General features: G+C 37.7%; 1 protein-coding gene across 6 annotated transcripts in view; it reads left to right on the top strand.

Annotated features, from left to right (window-relative positions):
• The window catches only part of LOC105487026 (growth arrest specific 2), a 176,329-nt gene extending 158,031 nt beyond the window's left edge, over nt 1–18,298 (top strand). For all 6 annotated transcript variants that reach the window (XM_011750294.3, XM_071074959.1, XM_011750292.3 and 3 more), the window contains one exon: nt 17,090–18,298. In XM_011750294.3, coding sequence (XP_011748596.1) covers nt 17,090–17,308 — 219 coding nt within the window. In that variant the 3' untranslated portion in view covers nt 17,309–18,298. The remainder of the gene's footprint in view (nt 1–17,089) is intronic.
• The last annotated feature ends 1,407 nt before the right edge of the window (nt 18,299–19,705 follow it).

The following is a 19,705-nucleotide window of genomic DNA, read 5'->3' as shown; positions in this document are numbered from 1 at the left end:
CTTTATAATGATCATGTTAATATTACAGTGTACTATGATTGCTCTTCCTTTTTGAAATAATTTCAATTTTTCTTGAAGTCAATAATTCTTCATTGTGTTGTCCTAAGTGTGATGAAAAGGCCCTTACCAGATCCCCTTAGGGAAGGGTAGGACCCTCACAATAATGTCACAGGCAAACATGCCAGTGAATTTCTCCATTTCATTTCCGGTCCCCTACATTTCTCCAGCCTGATCTCACAGTGTCACCCTGAAACTTCTCTACCTTGTTCTGTTGGATCCCTTATTTACTGGATCAGAGTCTTCTGTAGATTACTCCCTCAATTTCCAGAGCTCATCCTGAGAAAATCAGTAATTCTTTCATCCAACATATATTTATTCAACATCTATTATGAAACCAAAAGGGTTCTAGGAAATAAGGATATATCAGGGAACAAAACAGAAGATCCATGACTCTCTAAGGACATCATATTTATGTGTGTAGTGTGTAGGCTAGCCATATAAAATACAGAGTGCTGTATTCCATTTGAACTTCAGGCAATGAATACTTTTCAGTACGAATATTTTCTAGATATAGTAAAGGATATACTAAGAAAATTTAATTTTTTCTCTGGAATTCAATTTGAGTGGGTGTCCTATATTTTTATGTGCTAAATATGACAACCCTAACTGGGAGGGATTAGACTGTATACCAGAAAACCCTGGTAAATAAATAGCATGGTAGAGAGTGATCAATGTCATGCTGCAATGGGGAAGGAGAAGCAGAACAGGGTAAGGCAGATTGGGAGTAACAGGAGGAGGGATAGCAATTTTTACAGGGTGGTTAGGATAACCCTCATTGAGAAGATGAGTTATTAGCAAGGGTATGAAGGAGGTGAGGTGTTTACTCTGAGGTTATCTGGGAGGAAAGATTCCAGACAGAAAGAACACCAAGTGAAGAATATCTAGAGTGGACCTGAGTGTTTGGGAAATAGGGACACCAGTGTGGCTGTCACAGAGCATTTGAAGGGTGCAGTGGTAGGAGATGAAGTCAGAGAAGTAACAGGAGTCCAGATCCCCTAGGAAATTTAGGTTATTGGGAGAACTCTGTAGTTTACTCCCAGGGAAATAGGGAGCCATGCAGGGTTTTGAAGAGTTATGGCATGAGGTGACTTCTCTTTTAACAAGATCCCTCTAGTTGCTCCATTGAGAATACACTGAAGGGCAAAAGTGAACGCCCAAAGACAAATTTGAAAATTGTTACAATAATTTGGGTGAGATCAAAGAATTTTGGACTAAGGAGACAGCCGTGAACATGGTGAGAAAAGATTGGATTCTAGATGTATTTTTCCTCTAATATTTTACCGTGAAAATTTTCATACACATAGAGACGGTAATACTTATGTAACTACCAAATGGATACTGCAATGAAATTTTTGCTGTATTTGCTTTATTATATATTTTTCCTTCTCTCCATCCTCTGGCTGAATCATCTGCCAGTCAGACATTTCTCTGATTCAGTTTCTGCAGAGATAAACCTTCAGTCTCCTGCTGTGATGACACAGTCACTGGCATGGGAAATCTGGGGTGGGGACATAGTAATTCTGGGTGCTAACCAATCCTTATACTAATTTTCAACCCATTCTACTTTATTAAACTGCATTTTTCTCCTCACCTAATGGAGGTATGATGATTCTAAAGCCTACGTTTTCTATAGTTTCCAGGCGTTGCTTTGCTTGCTTCTTTTTGACAGCTGCCGTTTCAGGCTTTGAGTTCCACCTCTGTTCTCTTAGTTACAACTCATTTGTTTTCCAGCTTCTAAAAATGTATTGCTCTTTCTTCTCTATCATTTTATCCTCTCAACTTCCCTTATCCTTTGACTTTGTAACATTATTCTTTCCTTTTCATTTAAGTAGGGTTTTAAAAGGAAGGAGGCTCATATTTTTAAATATTTTACCAATAGAAAAAACTGAATATATTTAGTAATACTTAATTTTCCATTGTAATATCAATATACTAAAGGCACATTAAAACCAGTAGCAAAGTAATAGTTTTTCAGAGTATCTAGGTTACTAACTCTTTTGTTGCCTTTTAAGACTCAAGACGACATCAGTTTGGAAACCACTGTTGTGTATCACCATCATGCAGTGTTAAACTTTGGCTCTCCCAGTGCTTACTTATTCTAGCCTGTTTGTTGGATTTTGGTATTAGTGTTTAGAAGTGATAATGGAATTCAGATTGAATCAGGCAAATGTGACCCTGTCTGCTTAGTAGAGGGAATGGTTTTTCTTTGCCCTATGGAATCCTGCTTCCCTTCCTAAATAGGTTATTACATCTTTGGAGTGGGTAAATTCTAATTTCACTCTGGTATAGACCAGCTACCAATCCTTCCTCTAACACTAACATTTTCTATCTCATTGCTTTCACTATGCTGACTGTTCTATAAAATATTTATTATGACTGTCTTCTCTGTCTGAAATGGTGCTATACGCTGGTAATTAGATGGAGACTAAGCCTTCTTAATTTCATTTGATGCAGGGCTGGGAAAATGGAGACCTTACATAACAAGGAGATGAGGACTGACAGGCAGTTGGCGTTAAGTGCTCCTACACATATTTCCAAGAAGATGCAAATGGAACTTTTCACCAGTCCATCATCATATGTCACTTACTTGCTGCTTTTCCCATGTTTGCTTCCAGAAAGAGGCTAGTGAAAGTCATTTGTCTCTACAATGAGCCTGCTTTATAAAGCTGAATTCCCTCCCCCACCAGAGGGAGACAATTATAGCAAGCCAGGAACTTTTTTCTGTTCAGTTCTAATAGCCAGAATATTTCTGACCCAAGTCCCTGTCCATGTTGGGAGATTGGTTCTCAACATCTAGGGCACTATAGTAGTTCACCCTTCAAATAAAGGTTTGAGGATGACATTCACCCTAATGTGTGATTTATCACTGGAGACAATGCCTCACAACTGGGCATCAGAAGACTAGTGCACTGTGTGTCCTTGAGCTACCCACTTAACCTCTCTGAGGCCCTATTTCTCTATCCGAATAATGGTAACAGTAATACTTGCCTACTGAGCCACTGGGTAATTGTGATAACAAAATTAAATAGGAGGAAGTACTGTCAGGATTTTAATAAGATTTCATTTTTGAATGTGGGCTCAAGGGCTAAGCATTCAGGCTGTACCTAGCTTTCAGCATTTTTGTATGGCCGAAACAATGAGGTTCAGATTCAAGTAAAGTGTTTCAAGCATGTAAATTGTTCCAAGCATGTAAAACACCTTCTTTATTGTGGTTTTGGAGTTCATTCCCAGTTGGGCAATATGACCGTCAGCAAGGACTTGATAAAATGGCAATATGTATCCGTAAAGAAAAGGGGTGTTGCCCATGGAAAGACCTTTGATAAAAACTCAGGTGGCTCTAACCCTTGGCAAAGTCACTTTAGGATGTATAGTTGAGTAGTAATGAGTATTATCTGAATCATAAGAGACTTTCAAAGCTAAACTTTGTTGCTTCTAAGCTAGGTGACCTTGGGCAATTCACTCAACCTTGCCGAGCCACTGTTTTCTCATTTTTAAATATGGACATAATGCAAACCACTTAGAGTTGCTCCAAGGATTAAGTTAAATAAAACCTGTAACAACCTTATCATTATCAGTGGCAGCAGCAGCAGCACAACATTATTATTTAAAAATAACAATAGCAGGTTATTATTGTCTACATGATGTTCCAGGCACTGTTTCTACATGCTTACACATATTAATATCTGTGTGTGAACAACTATGGGGCGAAGGAATTACTATAGTCGTTATTTTGTGGATGAGAAACTGAGACACAGATTAAATAAATTTATTCTGGTCATACAGCAAGTTAGCAGTCTGATAAAGGAAAAACAAATAGTAGTTTCTGCTTTATTTACTGTTATTTATCTCTCTGAAGTTTTATCTAAGGAAAGGGTATAATAGGCTAAAGGACTATTGGGAAGTTAAAATGAGATAGTAAATAAGATGATAAATAAGAAAAATGCTTGTAAACAGTAAAATGGTAATTCCAGAAGCTTGTTTATTTGGGTTGTGATTAACTATTTATAATTGCACATAACTAGAGAGGTTGAAATGAATTCCCCACCTTTGGCAAGGACGTCTTCAAATGTCATTTGTTATTAGTAGTGCCTCAGTTTGCCCTGCTAACCGGTGACCTTATCAGTTATCTTGAAAATGCTAGAATCAAGCTTTCAACATGGCAAACTATCCATGGAACACCTGCTGTCTCACTCCTCCATGTGTTAAGGTACCTCAGGCAAATAGCTGAATTCCCAATCGCCCAATTTTGAGCATATGCCATTTCAGAATAATAGTAGACAATGACAGAGTCTGTTGTCCTATAAATTAATTTAACATTCTTCCTCTGGAGAGCAGATGACTGCATTCTAAAAACAATATTTTCTCTCGAGTTATGATGGCTTGTAAAAACACACAGTGAATGGGGTTGACAAGAAGGTGTTGGGAAGCGTATGATATCCCAGGGGACTGAACAGATCTAAATTTAGGTGGGTTGTCTCTTCTAGGCAGTTGGTGTCAGATACCATTGCCTCTTAAAAGGATGACTTCAGTGAATAACAGTTAACAGATTGTGCAGAAACATGAGCCTCTGTGGTCCATTAAGTGGGGAATCGTTTAATGAGACCCAGAATTGTACTGAGGGAACCATGGCACTTAGGCATTAAAAGAGAGAAAAGGAAGGGGTGAAAATTTTATGAAGCAATTTATTACTCCTGTAAACCATGTTTTTTAAAAAATGCATTCCAGGTATAATAAGAATTTGTGAATGAAGATCATGAAGAGAATAATGTACTTAATTCACTATGGATTCTGTCATGGTATTTGTTTCTTCTCTTTTTGCTTCCCTTTTCCCCATTTCTTCTTCTGTTTCTCTCTTGATTCTCAATACAATCTCCCACTTTCTTATGCAATTCCTGTTATAGCTTCAATTTTTGACCCAAAACTATCTTTCTTTCAAAGAAATTCTTGAAGCAAAACTTGGTGTCTGAATTATTCACACACAGATTTTTTTTTCAGACTTCTCTTTCTAAATAAGGGCACAAACCATTTTACCTTTCCCTTTCTCCTATCCTTTCATAAATAAGCAATGCAGATGTATTTTATAAAGGTAGTGTTGCTCAGAATGGGGCATTAGTAAGTATTAGTGTTGTTCATCCAGTCGTTTAGCATGCATTTATTCATTTAATATTCATCTAGTAAGCATTGTGTGCCTGACATTGTGCTAGGTCCCTAGGGTATGAAATTTAGCAAGGAATAACCTTGCCTGCCACTCAACAAATATTTGTTGAATGGTCAAAGGAAGGGATTCACTTTACTTCACCTGGTGAATGTGGAACAATTCTCTGCATGTATAAAGGCAGGAAACTTTCTTGGGATTTTAAGGAGTTCTGAATATCTATGGAGTGAGTAATTTGGAGAGTGGGCCTGGGCTCAGAAGGTAGGACTACATACAGTATAGTACAGTTGTGCAGTGCACATCCTGAACAGTAATACATGGTAACTCTGGCATAGTGAGAAAGAATGTGGGAAAAGAAAATAGTAGCTGGGCTATAAAGTGCTTTGTGAGCCAGGTTATTTATTCTTATGGAGGGATGGGGGTAGTGGTAAAAGAGAAGGTTATCAGAATTGCTGTCAAATTTTCCACATTATGTATGCTTCTGACCACCATGGAGATGCTGATATCCTCCCCTTACCCTCCCCACCCCCACCCCCCACCCCCGCTTTCCCAGGATCTTTGCCACATTGCTAATTTACTGTGAGTCATATTTCTCAGGTGAGCTATAGCTAAGAATGTCTGAGAAACACTAGACAATGCAGAGCCACTCACAGGTTTTTAAGAAGGCGGAAGCATGTTCAGATTTTCCTTTGAGGAATGTTACTGTGGCTCTGGAGTAGAAGGTGGATTAGTGAAGAGTGAGAGATGAGGGGGCATCCTGCAGAAGAGCGTTCACGTCCTCAAGGTCTAATGACATCTGTGTTCAGAGCACTTGACAGATACTCCTGCTGCCCTCAGATTTCAGGGCCACCAGCGCACGATTAGAGACAGAATGAAACAGATTTGTCCCTGTCATCCTGAGAGGGCGATGACCTGATGCATTTCATACGAATTATGATTTCAAACAGACACAGACATTCAAGCAGATCTATGCTGGGGAATTAAATAAAGCTATAAAATATAAACATGAACCTTTTAAGTTAAAATTCTCATCTAAAAGACATTTTCTGTTGGGTAGTTTTTATTTTTGTTAGTAGTTTTGCTTGTTTGTTGTTTATGTAATATAGCTAAGATATATACAGCTTGGTTATCTTAAAAAACAAGTACGTTACCAATAAATGCACATTTTTTTCTGGCTGTCCTAAGTGGCCTTTTTCACTTAGTAAAATATATGATTTTCTGTGATCTACATGAATGTAGGCCTTACCTTTTCAATGAAAATTGAGTTGATATGCTTCTGTTTCTAAACACAAATGTTCCCAAGAAAAAGGAAAAGACATTCTTCTTTTTTTTTTTTTTTTTTTTTATTGCTTTAAGTTCTTAACTCCATATAATGTGATTCCAACCTATCTTGCTAAACTACATAATTAAGACAGAGGGGGGAAAAAAAAACTACTTTCTGAAATCCTGTTATCATGTATCATAGGAGCCAGAGCGCTAGACCCCTTGATGCTGCAGTGACCTCCCCAAGACCCATAGGAAGCTGCTGACTGATCATTCCACAACTTACAAAATTTTTATTATATTCTGAGTTAACATGAGAAAGTTAACTTATTTCATATCAACTTATTTTTCCCCTTTGGATTAAGTATCTGGATGAGCTAAGAAACTTGATTGAGGTTGAAGCATGAGATAGTTTTTTGTTTGTTTGTTTGTTTGTTTGTTTTAATGTTAGGAAAATAAAATTAAAAGATAGCACTAAAAAGTAGGCATTAAGTAAACATATGATAGTCTCAAAAATGTGTATTCAATTCAGTAAAACATAGTGACTTACCTGACCTGATGTAAATCACTGCTGTTTCAATATACTAAATGATACATCCACCCTTAAATATTGCATTCATTATTAGGAAAATATTTTTTTGTTTGTTTGTTTTTGTTTTTGTTTTTTGAGACAGAGTCTCACTCTCTCGCCCAGACTAGATGGAGTGCAGTGGTGCCATCTCGGGTCACTATAAGCTCCACCTCCCGGGTTCACGCCATTCTCCTGCCTCAGCCTCCCAAGTAGCTGGGACTACAGGTGCCCACCACGATGCCCGGCTAAATTTTTGTAGTTTTAGTAGAGACGGGTTTTCACCGTGTTAGCCAGGATGGTCTCGATCTCCTGACCTCGTGATCTGCCTGCCTCCTCCTCCCAATGTGCTGGGATTACAGGCGTGAGCCACCGTGCCCGGCCAGGAAAATAATTTTTGAAATAACACAGGTCCTTAATTGTAAGGTCATATGCTGGATTGGGAATAAAGATGTGGTTTCTAGCCTGGCTCTAGTGAACCACCTATGTGACCTCTCAGACTGTGCATCTGTGAAACATTACCAGTGACCTCAATGTTTCTTTTTATCCTCTTAATTTCAACAGGGGGTATTTGTAGATTACTTGGCACATAGTAAGCGCTCTACTATTGTATGACTCTGTCATCCAAGGAAACACTTTCCCTCTTAGTGTCACATATGAAGAGGTTTTCTAATTAAAACACATAATTAAGCATCACAGTAAGACAGAGTCATGAAACAAAATGCTCTTGATTAAGAATGGGAGTGTTTCTTCTCATTACTGAGAGAAAATATTTTAAAAAAAAAAGCAACAAAAAGACAACTTTGAGGCATGTTGATTCTTTCCTCAAGGAATGTGTGTCATTAATAGAAACAAAGAAACGATTTACAGTGTTTGCAACAGCCTGATTATGCTTATAGAACTTCATTAGGGCCACTGGGATAAAAGCTGAGAGAAGATTTTGGTCACTGTCTTTTTCCCCCCTTCAGAATTGAGAAATGTTGCTTAAGTCAGTAATGGATCGCCTGGGCTTTGCTATGATCAGAGGCACAGTAAGGAATGAAAGCAGTTGTTCAAAATGGTGACAGCCATAATAAAACTAACAAGCAAAAGCTACTGCTTTGCAACATATGGTGTTGGAGGCTATTTGTAGCAACTCTTGTGTTTCTTATCAACAGCAAGAATAAAGAAAAATAACAACAACATAGGACTCTATATTGAATGTAGTCATGTACTGTATAACTGTTTCAGTCAATAAGAATGGTTCTATAAGATTTTAATACTGATTTTTACTGTGCTTTTTCTGTGTTTGGATATGTTCAGATATACAAATACTTACCATGTGTTATAATTGCCTACATATTCAGTACAGTAATTTGCTGTACGGGTTTGTAGCCTGGAAGCAACAGGCTATCCTATATAGCTTAGGTGTGTAGTAGGCTGTACCATCTAGTTTTGTGTAAGTACACTCTGTGATGTTCACATAGTGGTGAAATTGCCTGACACACATTTCTCAGATTGTGTTCTCATTATTACGTGTTGCACGACCATCCTCAATTGACATATGCATTGATGCTACTGGGCAAGAGCCGCTACCTTTTGGAATGAAGAACAAAATGTTCAACTCTATGAAGCATTAAAATTAAAAAAAAAAAAAAAACCAGTGAGATACACACTGGACAGAAATCAAAGCCCCTTCTTACTTATGCCAACAGATAACTAGATATGAATGTATTCCATTGTGTTGCCTCACTTAACACATTTACTTCTGAAATAATTAGGGCTACTTGAGGATAATCTTCTGAAATTAAATTTAATATTTATTTAAGATTTATTAGGACATAAGCCTATGACTCATTTTAAATGAGCACAGTTAATCTGCTTACACTACTTACTACTTCTGATAGTAGTGATGTCTTGCCTGTGCTGAATTACCACAGGTAAGTAACCAAGCATGGGTGAAAACCAAAATCTAGCAGGTATGGTTTAATGGAATAAAGGATTCTTGCCCTGTTCTGCTACTGATTTGTTGTGTAATCCTGCCTAAGTTGCTTAAATTCTCAGAGCATCAATATTCCTGTCTATAAAAGCAGTAATACTGATAATGACATTATAGATTAGATAAAGTGAGTACAACTTGTGGCAGTATCAAATGAAAAGAAGTATTATATGATAACAATATTGGCCCTGTTCTGAGCTTGCATATATGAGATTCCAGAAATGAAGACTACATCATCCCTCTCTTCGGAGAGCTCACATATTCTGAAAAGGGACATACAGGTAAATCAGCAATTGCAATATTGTGGGGTGCATGTAACAGTGAAATCATGTGGAAACTAAACAGTACACAGCAAGGAAGGATTCACTTATCTGGGGAAGGAGATGACCATGGAAGATTTTCCAGTTGAGGGTGACGTTTTGAACATCAGGGCTAGGGCTAGAGGTACAATTTGGAGACAAAAGTAGGTGGTAGTGGAAACCATGAGGTTGCAAATAGAGAGTGGTTAGAGTCAGAAAAGCAGTAAACAAAGGACAGAATATGTTGGAATGGCAAAACTTAAAATGTAGAAGAAATGTAACCTATCAAGGAGTCAGAGAAAGAACAACAAGATAGGTAGTAGGCAATTCAGGAGACATACTTGTCACAGGTAGTCAAGAGGTGGGGAGTTTCAAGGAAGGAGTGGTCAACATCATTAGATACCTTACTTGACAGAGTTATCATGAGAAATAAAGTTTAAGGGCCATACATTGTATTTGATACAGTAGATGCCATCTGGCTCCCTTTCCCTGTGCAGTCAGTTAAGAGGTACGGGGCAGAAGAAAAGTGTACTGTAGGTTATACCGTGATGAGCAAGTTAGAAGTGAAGACACCAAGTGTGAATGTAACTATCAAGAAGGTCAGATGTAAGCAGAAGGTATAAGAGTAAGAGTAGAAATTAACGAGAGTTAGAACATAGTGGGAGGAATTGAACTTGGACAGGAGAACTTCTGAGATAAGAAAGGTGGAGTAAATGATAAATATAGATTCAGGTATATTGGTCAGTAGAGGTGTCAATAGAGGATGCATGCTTGATAAAGGTGAAGTCATCAGTAGGCTGATGGAGGGAGGGGGACAAGTGGTGTGTTTGAGGGTAATAGATAAAATGGGAAATGGAGCTGACCAAAACTAAAAGAATCAATTAATTGCAATTGACCTAATGTCACTAATCTGTGAGATGGAAGAGTTCTTGGATGAAGTATATAATCTTCCTTCTAAACCAGCTCAGCATCTGTGCTGGAAAAGCTCATTGCAGTGCAACCATTCTAGGGAAAGGGAGGGAAGAGTTTGAATAATAATAGCAGGCTGATTCGCTTTTAGGTTAAACAGTGGGAGTTTGGTTTATGGAGCTGGAGGTGAGTGTTCAACTTTTTTTTTAGATCGGTCACATACCAGAAAAACATGGAATTTTAATCTCTTTAATCAGGGCTATAAATCTCTATGACAGTAGTATCTTTTATAAAAAAGAATTTATATATGGATCCTCTTCTATTTATGTATGTATTTGTTTAAATTGACAGATAAAATTATACATATTCATCATGTACAACATAAAGTTTTAAAGTACATATACATTGTGGAATCACTCAATAGAGCTGATTAACAAATGTATTACATACATAGTTATCATTTTTGTGGCAAGAACTCTTAACATCCACTCTTTTTGCATTTTTTTAATTAAGGAAGGATACAATATATCATTCTTAACTATAGTCACCATGCAGTACAACAAATCTCTTGAACTTATTCCTCCTAACTTACTGTAATTATATATCCTTTGACTAACGCCTTCCTATCCCCCTCACCCACCAACCACTCCTGCTTCTAGTAACCACCATTCTTTTCTCTACTTCTATGAGATCAGCATCTTTAGATTCCATATATGAGTGAAATTGTTACAGAAAAGGGGTCTGGATCCAGACACCAAGCGCGGGTTTTTGGATGAGTCCACAGAGTAAAAGTGAAAGCAAGTATGTTAAGAAAGTAAAAAAGCAAACAAACAAAAAAATGGCTACTCCATAAACAGAGCATTCTTGAGTGCTGCTGGTTGCCCATATTCTGGTTATTTCTTGATGAAATGCTAAACAAGGGACGGATTATTCATGCCTCCCCCTTTTGGACCATATAGGGTAACTTCCTGATGTTGCCATGGCATCTGTAAACTGTCATGGCACTGGTGGGAGTGTGGCAGTGAGAATGATCAGAGGTCGCTCTTGTTGCCAGCTTGGTTTTGATGGGTTTTGGTTGGCTTCTTTATGAGCTGTATTTTGTGCTGACCTTATCCTATATCTTATCCTATGAATTATCCTGTGAAATATCTCATTCTATGACTCAGAATGCCTTAACCATCTGGGAATGCAGCCCAGTAGGTCTCAGCCTCATTTTGAAGCCCCTATTCAAGATGGTGTTGCTCTTGTTCACACACCTCCGACAAAATCATATGGTATTTTTGTCTTTCTGTGCCTGGCTTATTTCAAGTAACACAATGTCCTCTGGGTTCATTCTTGTTGTTGCAAACAACAGGATTTTCTTCCGTATTATGGCTGAATAGTATTCCATTATGTACATATACTACATTTTCTCTACTCATTCATCCATTAATGGACGTGTAGGTTGACGCCATATCTTGGCTATTGTGAATAGTGCTGCAGTAAACATGAGAGTGCAGATATCTTTTTGATACACTGATTTCATTTCATTTGTATATATACCTAGGGGTGGAATTGCTGGATCATATGGTACCTTTATTTTTAATAATTTGAGGAATCTTTGTGCTGTTTTCCATAATGGCTGTACTAACTTGCATTTCCACCAATAGTGTGTAAAGGTTCCCTTTCCTCCACATTCTTGCCAACACTTGTTATCTTTTGTATGACCCTAATATCTTAATCCCATGCTTGAAACCTCTGAACAGCTTAGCCACTGGCTTTCTTAGCAAATTTTAGGTTACTGATTAGCAAGGTCTAACTGAGACATCAGCAAGAATAACTCAGAATTGAAAATCTGTTTTCTAGAGTATATCCTCAGACAGGGCCGCCTATTTCATGGAGATAGTTTGTAAGGTTTGCTGTGGAAACATTATAATATTGACCTAAAACCCTTCCATCTCCCGAGAGTAGCCAAAATGAGGCATGAGGAAAGGTAATGGATTCCACAATTACTCCTCTTCAATATGAAATCAATATTCTTCTTTGAAGATGTAGAAAGTCCTTTCTGTTTTAAGTATCATGGGTAAGTACATGAATCATGGATGCTCACACCCTTGTCAAACACAGCATCAAGGAAGCATTCAGTGAAAGGCAATAGTATATTTATGTATGTTGTCATTTTTTTCAGTGTAGCTTAGAAACACGAAAGCAAAGAATAAAGAAAAAAACGACTACTTCAAAGAAAGAGAGAAGCACTTTACAGTTCTGATAAATTTTTAAGGACCCAAGCTGCAGAGCACTGACTAGGTCCATAGAGAAGATCAGGAAAAATATAAACTCTCTTTGTAATAATTGGAAAATCCAAACAAACTACTAAGGCTGATACCTAAAAGAAATCTTCCAAGAGAAAGAAACCTCTGATATCTGATTTTACTATTAGTAATGTCCCATTCTTAAGGTGTCCATATAAAGCAGTGTCTCATGTAAAGTGTTTTATAGGAAGTTGCATCTGTTTCTAAAAGGAAAACAATTCTCTAATTTTGTGGAACACGTTTTTAAAATGTAGGTATAAATTGTCTGTTCATTATTTCCTTTAAAAGCCTGGGAGTGGAAGGAGGTCATCTTATACCTTTGGAGAAAAACACCTCTCCAGTTATTGCCTACAGAACCACAATCAAAGGGAAATTGTTACCAATACACCAGAGGTTTGGTGTTTGTCCTATTGCTCTCCACATAGAAAGTCAATCACTGGGCAATGAGTGTTGCCAGGAAAGAAGGCTTTTTCAGGTGCTGCAGCTGAGAATGGGAGATCAGTCCCAAATCCATCTCAACTGACTAAAATGAGGGGTTTATATAGCAGAGAAGAAATGTAACTATGTGTGGGAAAACAGGAATTAGGGATGAGTAAGGAGGAGAAGTTGGTTACAAGAAGCAGGTGTTCCCTTAGGCAGTGGGTGAGGGGTCTGGCTCCCATAGTCCAGACGTGATGATCTGGTAAGTTTCAGTTGCTTGACACTATCTGGGAGGCCTGATGACTGATTTTCTGAGAAAAGAACTCAGATAAGACAGTTTTAACTTTCTCAGATTTTCAGACTGGGAGGGTCAATGTCTGTGTTTATTCAAAAGAAATCATAAACATCAGTTCTATGGGACCCTTGGGCAAGTTTCAAAAGGATGAGATAATCTCATGAAACACCTAGATTCAGGGTTCAAAATGAGAAAACAACAAATATATCCCTCCACCTCACAGTCACACAAAATCAATCAACAAAGCTGTATGCCTCCTCCAACTGTAGTTCTTATTAAAGGAACTTTCACATGATGAAGCTAGACTTTGGAGATGGATGTTATTCGCAAAAATACAATTATGTCCATTAGACTACTCTTACAAAGGCAGGAAAGTAAACCTAGATACATTGTAAAAGTATTTCCTGCTAATCCTCCTCTATTGACTGTGGTAAGAATATTGGACTGAAACCAACATCTGCAGTAGAAAGGATGTGGAAGAAGAAGTGAGCAGAAATTTAATTCCTGTATTATTCATATTCGATATGGGACTCTGTTCCATGCTGTATCCACTTTGCAAAGTACTATTGATTCATTAAGAAATTAGCAAACTGCATATGTGCCTAAATGGTCAGTATACTCCAGGCTGAAAAGTGTTTCTGTCACTGCTTCCTAGAATTGTTTAAAAACTGTTCTCACTGGCGGTTCTTTCTGGTTGAAATGGCCTGCTCACAAACACTGAATTAGACTTGGGCATTTTGCCAGGGGCATTGATACCAAGAATGTTTGGAGACAAGACTTAAATGTAATTTACAGAGCTAGGAGGTGCCAGAACTTCAAAATAGGCAAAGTTGTTCTCTCGAACAGTGGTAGAAAGAATCCAAGTGTTATTCTGACACTTACCTTTGCAGTTTTTGTCCCAGTGAATTCAAGTTTTGGAAGCTGGTGGTAGTAAAACATATGCAGAAATTTGTAGGACTATGAATATGTGGATAAAATTATAAAAGCCCTAGTTGATTTTATTTATTTAGTAAAAGCTGTCATGAGAAAAGGACTAGACTGGAGTCAGATGCTAAGAACCCGGCTCCAGTCCAACCTGCCTCCAGTTAGGTTCGTGTTTTACAGATGCAGACACTGAGAACCAGATCTTTGATTTGATTTGCTTAGATCCTAAGATCTGGTTCTTGGTGTCTGCATCTGTAAAACAACATGGTACTGTGACCGGAACACCAGGGATTAGGTCCTCTTGCTTGCTACATAGAAAGCTAATCACTAAGACAATGAGCATTGCCAGGGAAAGAGGCTTTATTTGGATGCTGCAGCCAAGAAGAACACATCAGTCTCAAATTTATTTCACCAATCAACTAAAATTCAGGGTTTCTATAATGCAGAAGGAATGTAGCTACATGCAGGAAAACAGGAATTTTAGGGAGGGGCAAGGAGTCTGGCATTTAACTGTCTAGTGTCATCTGTTCCTTGCCTAAAGGTCAGTTTGCTGAGCAAGAAACTCGGATAAGACAAATTTAAGTTTCAAGTTTAAGACCAGGGAGGGTCAATTTCTATATTTATTATTGTTATTTTCATTATTATTATTATTGTTGGAGATGGAGTCTCACTCTCACCGATGCTGGGGTGCAGTGGCACGATCTCGGCTGACTGCAACCTCTGCCTCCCAGGTTCAAGCAATTCTCCTGTCTCAGCCTCCTGAGTAGCTGAGAATACAGGTGCCTGCCACCACACCCAGTTAATTTTTATATTTTTTTCTTTCCAGTAGAGATGGGGTTTCACCATATTGGTCAGGCTGGTCTCAAACTCCTGACCTCAGGTGATCCACCCGCCTCGGCCTCCCAAAGTGTTGAGATTACGGGTGTGAGCCACCATCCCCGACCATATTTATTTATTTTTAAAAGAAACTATTAGTTCTGTGTGACACTTGAGCCAATTTCAGTGCCACTGGCAGGGCCAGGAAAGGCAAAGTAATTCCAAGCTAAACCCTCTTTTTATCTGCTTTATGTTTCAGGGATTCTCACTGATGTTTTGTTTAATGAGTACGTTCTGATGCTAAAATAAGTTTGAAGACTTCAAACTGGAAGATGTGTTATAAGGTCCTTTTGCTACTGAAATGTCAGAGATTCTGTCTAGGTCCTGCTGCTCACTGCATAGAACGCCAGTCACTGAAACAATGAGTGTTTCCAGGGAAAGAGGCTTTATTCGGGTGCTGTGTGATCAGTCTCAAATCCATCTACCTGATGGACTAAAATTAAGGGTTTATATAGCAGGGAAGATATGTAGCCTTGAAAACAGGAATTAGGGAATGGTAAGGAAGAGTAATTGGTCAACAGGGAACAGATGGTCTATTAGGCAATCACAACAGATGAGGGGTCTGATGTCTCATTGTCCAGATGTGGTGATCTGGTAACTTGCAGCTCCTTGATACTAACTGGGATGCCTGATGTTTGGTTTCCTGAGAAGGGAACTCAAATAAGACAATTGTAATTTTCTCAAATTTTAAGACTGAGAGGGTCAGTTTCTGTATTTGTTCAAAAGAAACCACAAACATCATTTCTATGGGACAGTAGTGCTGGTTTCACTTTCTGTTCTAAAATTCTAATACTCAAATGAGAATAACCAGTAGAAATACATTTAATTCATATAAATCAAATAGTTTTAATTACTATTTTTCATTAAATTTTTATTAGTTGGCACAATATTTGATTTTGAAAACTGCTCCATGTCAACCACATAAATGAAGTTCTATGAAACCCCCAAATACACATGCAGAAATTTTAGATACAGGCAGATAGAAAGCAGGTCCATAACCTTTATCAAAAGCTACATGAAAGTGGTAAGAACACAAGTCATCTCCCACTGGCCGGGAGTCAAAAAAAAAGTCTAGATCTCAAGCTGACACCAAGTAAGAAGAATTGAAACAGATTTTATAGACTCTATGATGTGACTTCCCAGATTTTCTCTCGCAATCACATCCTCTTCCCAACATTACAGTGCCCATATGTATCCATAACATTTTGGGCAGGAGAGGGCGTCAACAGGGTCTTTGATGATTGTGCAACATTACCTCTTAATATTAAATTTTCTGATATTTGAAAGAAGTTGATGACAAATTATTTGGTTTTCCATGTCAAACTGCCATAACATATTTTTACTAGATACAAAGAATCATGCATTCTTCACATTTAAATCAATAACCTTGTTAAGTTGGAGCTCTAGATGGCTCCTGGGCTTGGGGTAAGTTGTTTGTTTGTTTTCAAAGACATATTCTATGATAATTAGGAAGAAAAAGAATAAAGAAAAACATAAATGTTTGCCTATTCAAAAACACTTTGCCTTCAAGGGCTCAGACAATGACTGGGGAAAACTTCAATAATTTTTTTAGTGCATTTTTCCATGTTATTTTGTATTGAGTATTTGTTTGACTCTTAGCATTATAATTCATTAGCAGACATTTCCATGGTCTTTAAAATCCTGATTCAGAGGGGAATAACCCACTGGGAAAAATGGAGCACTAAGCTGAGTCAGTAGGCAGGAACTAGAGACAGTGATAAGAACTGTAATAGAACATCAGATGTCAGAGAGAAGCCTCCAGACACATTAAACCAAAGAATTGTACATAGGTGCTGGTTCCCATAGCACAGCAAAGCTGGGTTCTGGAGTTGTTTATCCTTAATTCACTTCCATAGAAAAAAAGGACTTCTTTCATAGACTATATGCTACCTCAGACATTGTGCACCAAGTAGAAAAACAGTGGGTCATGAAATCCAAACCAAAACACTAATTTCACTAGAATCAGGGGTTGATTCAAGATACTATAAGAATTTTCATAATTTAACACTTTTGATATTTTTTCATTTCAGATGCTGCACAACAAACATGTCATGGTCCGTGTGGGAGGAGGCTGGGAAACTTTTGCAGGGTATTTGTTGAAACACGACCCCTGCCGAATGCTGCAGATCTCCCGTGTGGATGGCAAAACATCCCCTATCCAAAGCAAATCTCCAACTCTAAAGGACATGAATCCAGATAACTACTTGGTGGTCTCTGCCAATTATAAGGCTAAGAAGGAAATTAAGTGAAACAAATTGGTCACGACAAGGGGACCCTCATAATGGCCTGTATCCGCTTCTCCAGTGTAGTCAGTTTAGTTCATATGTTCTGAAAACTGTTTTGGAGAAAGATAGACAGAAAAATGTCATCATATTGAAAAATGTTCAAAGAGTAGCACTATTTATTTTTAACGCTTCTGTAGAATATGACCTATTAAAAGAAATTCTAAACTCAAATTTAAATTAGCCAAATTTTAGGCAAATTATTATTTCTTAATATGCAAACAGTATTTAGAACACAAACTATTAGAAACACAATTCTAATTAAAGATAAACACTATAAGGAGAGAACATTTAGGATTTGCAGATAAGTCAACAGAAAGTGCCTGCTTTACATCCATGAGTAAAAGCACCCCAGACATTTTTATAACTGCAAGATTTTTATGCTGTTTTTTTTACATTACATTTTTGATTAGTGTGATAATGTGCTACAAAAAAAAAATATCCAACAGCACTACAAATAAGTACAGAGTATTCACAATAGTAATATGTTACTGGAAAGGCCACTTCAGAAAAGTTTACATTCACTTGGAAGGTTGCCTTAAAGTATATCTCTTATCTGTGACCAAATATCTGGGGTACTTTTAGAAGTTTTCAGTACACCCCCTTAGAGAATAGCTTATGAGTTATTTCTCACATTGCTGAGCACATGGCTGTGTTTAGAATGATCTAGTGTAATTCACACATGAGCTGACATACGTTGATACTTTGATGAGTAAATTGTACAGTCAAAATGTTCATTGATTTCATGTTATTTCAAAGCATTTTCTTATTAAAAATATATCTTTAGTTAATCCTATTTTGCTATGCCTTCTAGTAAAGTAAATTCACTGTAGCTAATGATGTTACAGACTCACGTATACCCTTGTATACCTGGGACAGGGCTGTTTTATACCAATAAACAGCAAAATATTGTCCTTACTCATTCAAGAATTAAAAGGATATATTTTAAAAATGTTATCTGTCTCTAAATCAATGCCTCATTCTGAAATCAAGTTAATTTTCAAATGGCAACTTTCTCCAAGAGTTATAAGAAGAATCAAATTAGGGCTCCCTGGCACTTCTTCACTTTGGGAGATGAGTGATGGTGGTGTTAGTCTTCCTTAGTAGAGAGTTCAGGTTTTATTATTGGTAGTAACGTAAGTGCTGCTCTGAGTATAAAAAGGATAGAAAGTTAATTTTTCATGTACTAATTTTTCAACATTAACAAAAGAATCCACCTTTCTTTCTCCAAAAAGTCAGGAAGGAAGAATGTTTGTTACATGACAAATTTAGTCAAACATACATAATTGAGAAGTTCTTTTTTTTTTTTTTTTTTTTGAGACTGAGTCTGACTCTGTCGCCCAGGCTGGAGTGCAGTGGTCGGATCTCAGCTCACTGCAAGCTCCGCCTCCCGGGTTTACGCCATTCTCCTGCCTCAGCCTCCGGAGTAGCTGGGACCACAGGCGCCCGCCACCTCGCCCGGCTAGTTTTTTGTATTTTTTAGTAGAGACGGGGTTTCACCGTGTTAGCCAGGATGGTCTCGATCTCCTGACCTCGTGATCCGCCCGTCTCGGCCTCCCAAAGTGCTGGGATTACAGGCTTGAGCCACCGCGCCCGGCTGAGAAGTTCTTAAACAACATGCGTGGCATAATTTTGTGGTGCTGGAAGTGATGATAATCATTTCAGGGAAAGAAAGTCAGTGAAACCTAAAAAAAAAAATAGATTAAAAAAAAACCCCTGAGGTGTTGTAGGTGATAGTCACATTGGTACAGTGAATAATTCTAATATATTTAAAAGTATAATCTTGAGTGATTAAGATATTTAAGTTACCTAATACACTGAATTTCTTTGTATAGTTAATGACAATATTTCCATCAACATTTTCTCCTGTGCCTAAATTTGTTCCATAAGCATATTTATATCCTTAATAATATAATTTCACTGCCTGTGTCTAAAACAAACAAAAATTAAAATAATAGTCAACTTCATTAAAGAATAAGTGCAGCTTAACAAAAGTAATATTAACCTCTTTATCTTTTGCATTAGTAGTTATCTATTGCTGCATTAAATTGTCACACACTTGGTAGCTGAATAAGCATGTTTATTATCTCACGTTTCTGCAGTCAGACATTCGACATGGTTTCAATAGGCTAAAATCAGAGTGTCACCAAGCTGTTTTCCTTTCTGAAGAGTCTAGAGGAGCATCCATTTCCTTTCCTTTTCCATCTTCTAGAGGCCACCTGCATTCCTAAGGTCCATGATTTCCTTCCTCCATCTTCAAAATCAGCAATGCAGCATCTCTATGACCCGTCTTCTTTCTTCATATCTCTTTCTCTCATAGGTTAGAAAGGTTTTCTGCTTTTAAGGATCACATGATTAGATTGG

The sequence above is a fragment of the Macaca nemestrina genome, chromosome 12, assembly GCF_043159975.1.
Source record: "Macaca nemestrina isolate mMacNem1 chromosome 12, mMacNem.hap1, whole genome shotgun sequence".
NCBI lineage: Eukaryota > Metazoa > Chordata > Mammalia > Primates > Cercopithecidae > Macaca > Macaca nemestrina.
This window is presented reverse-complemented; position numbering and strand designations above follow the sequence as displayed.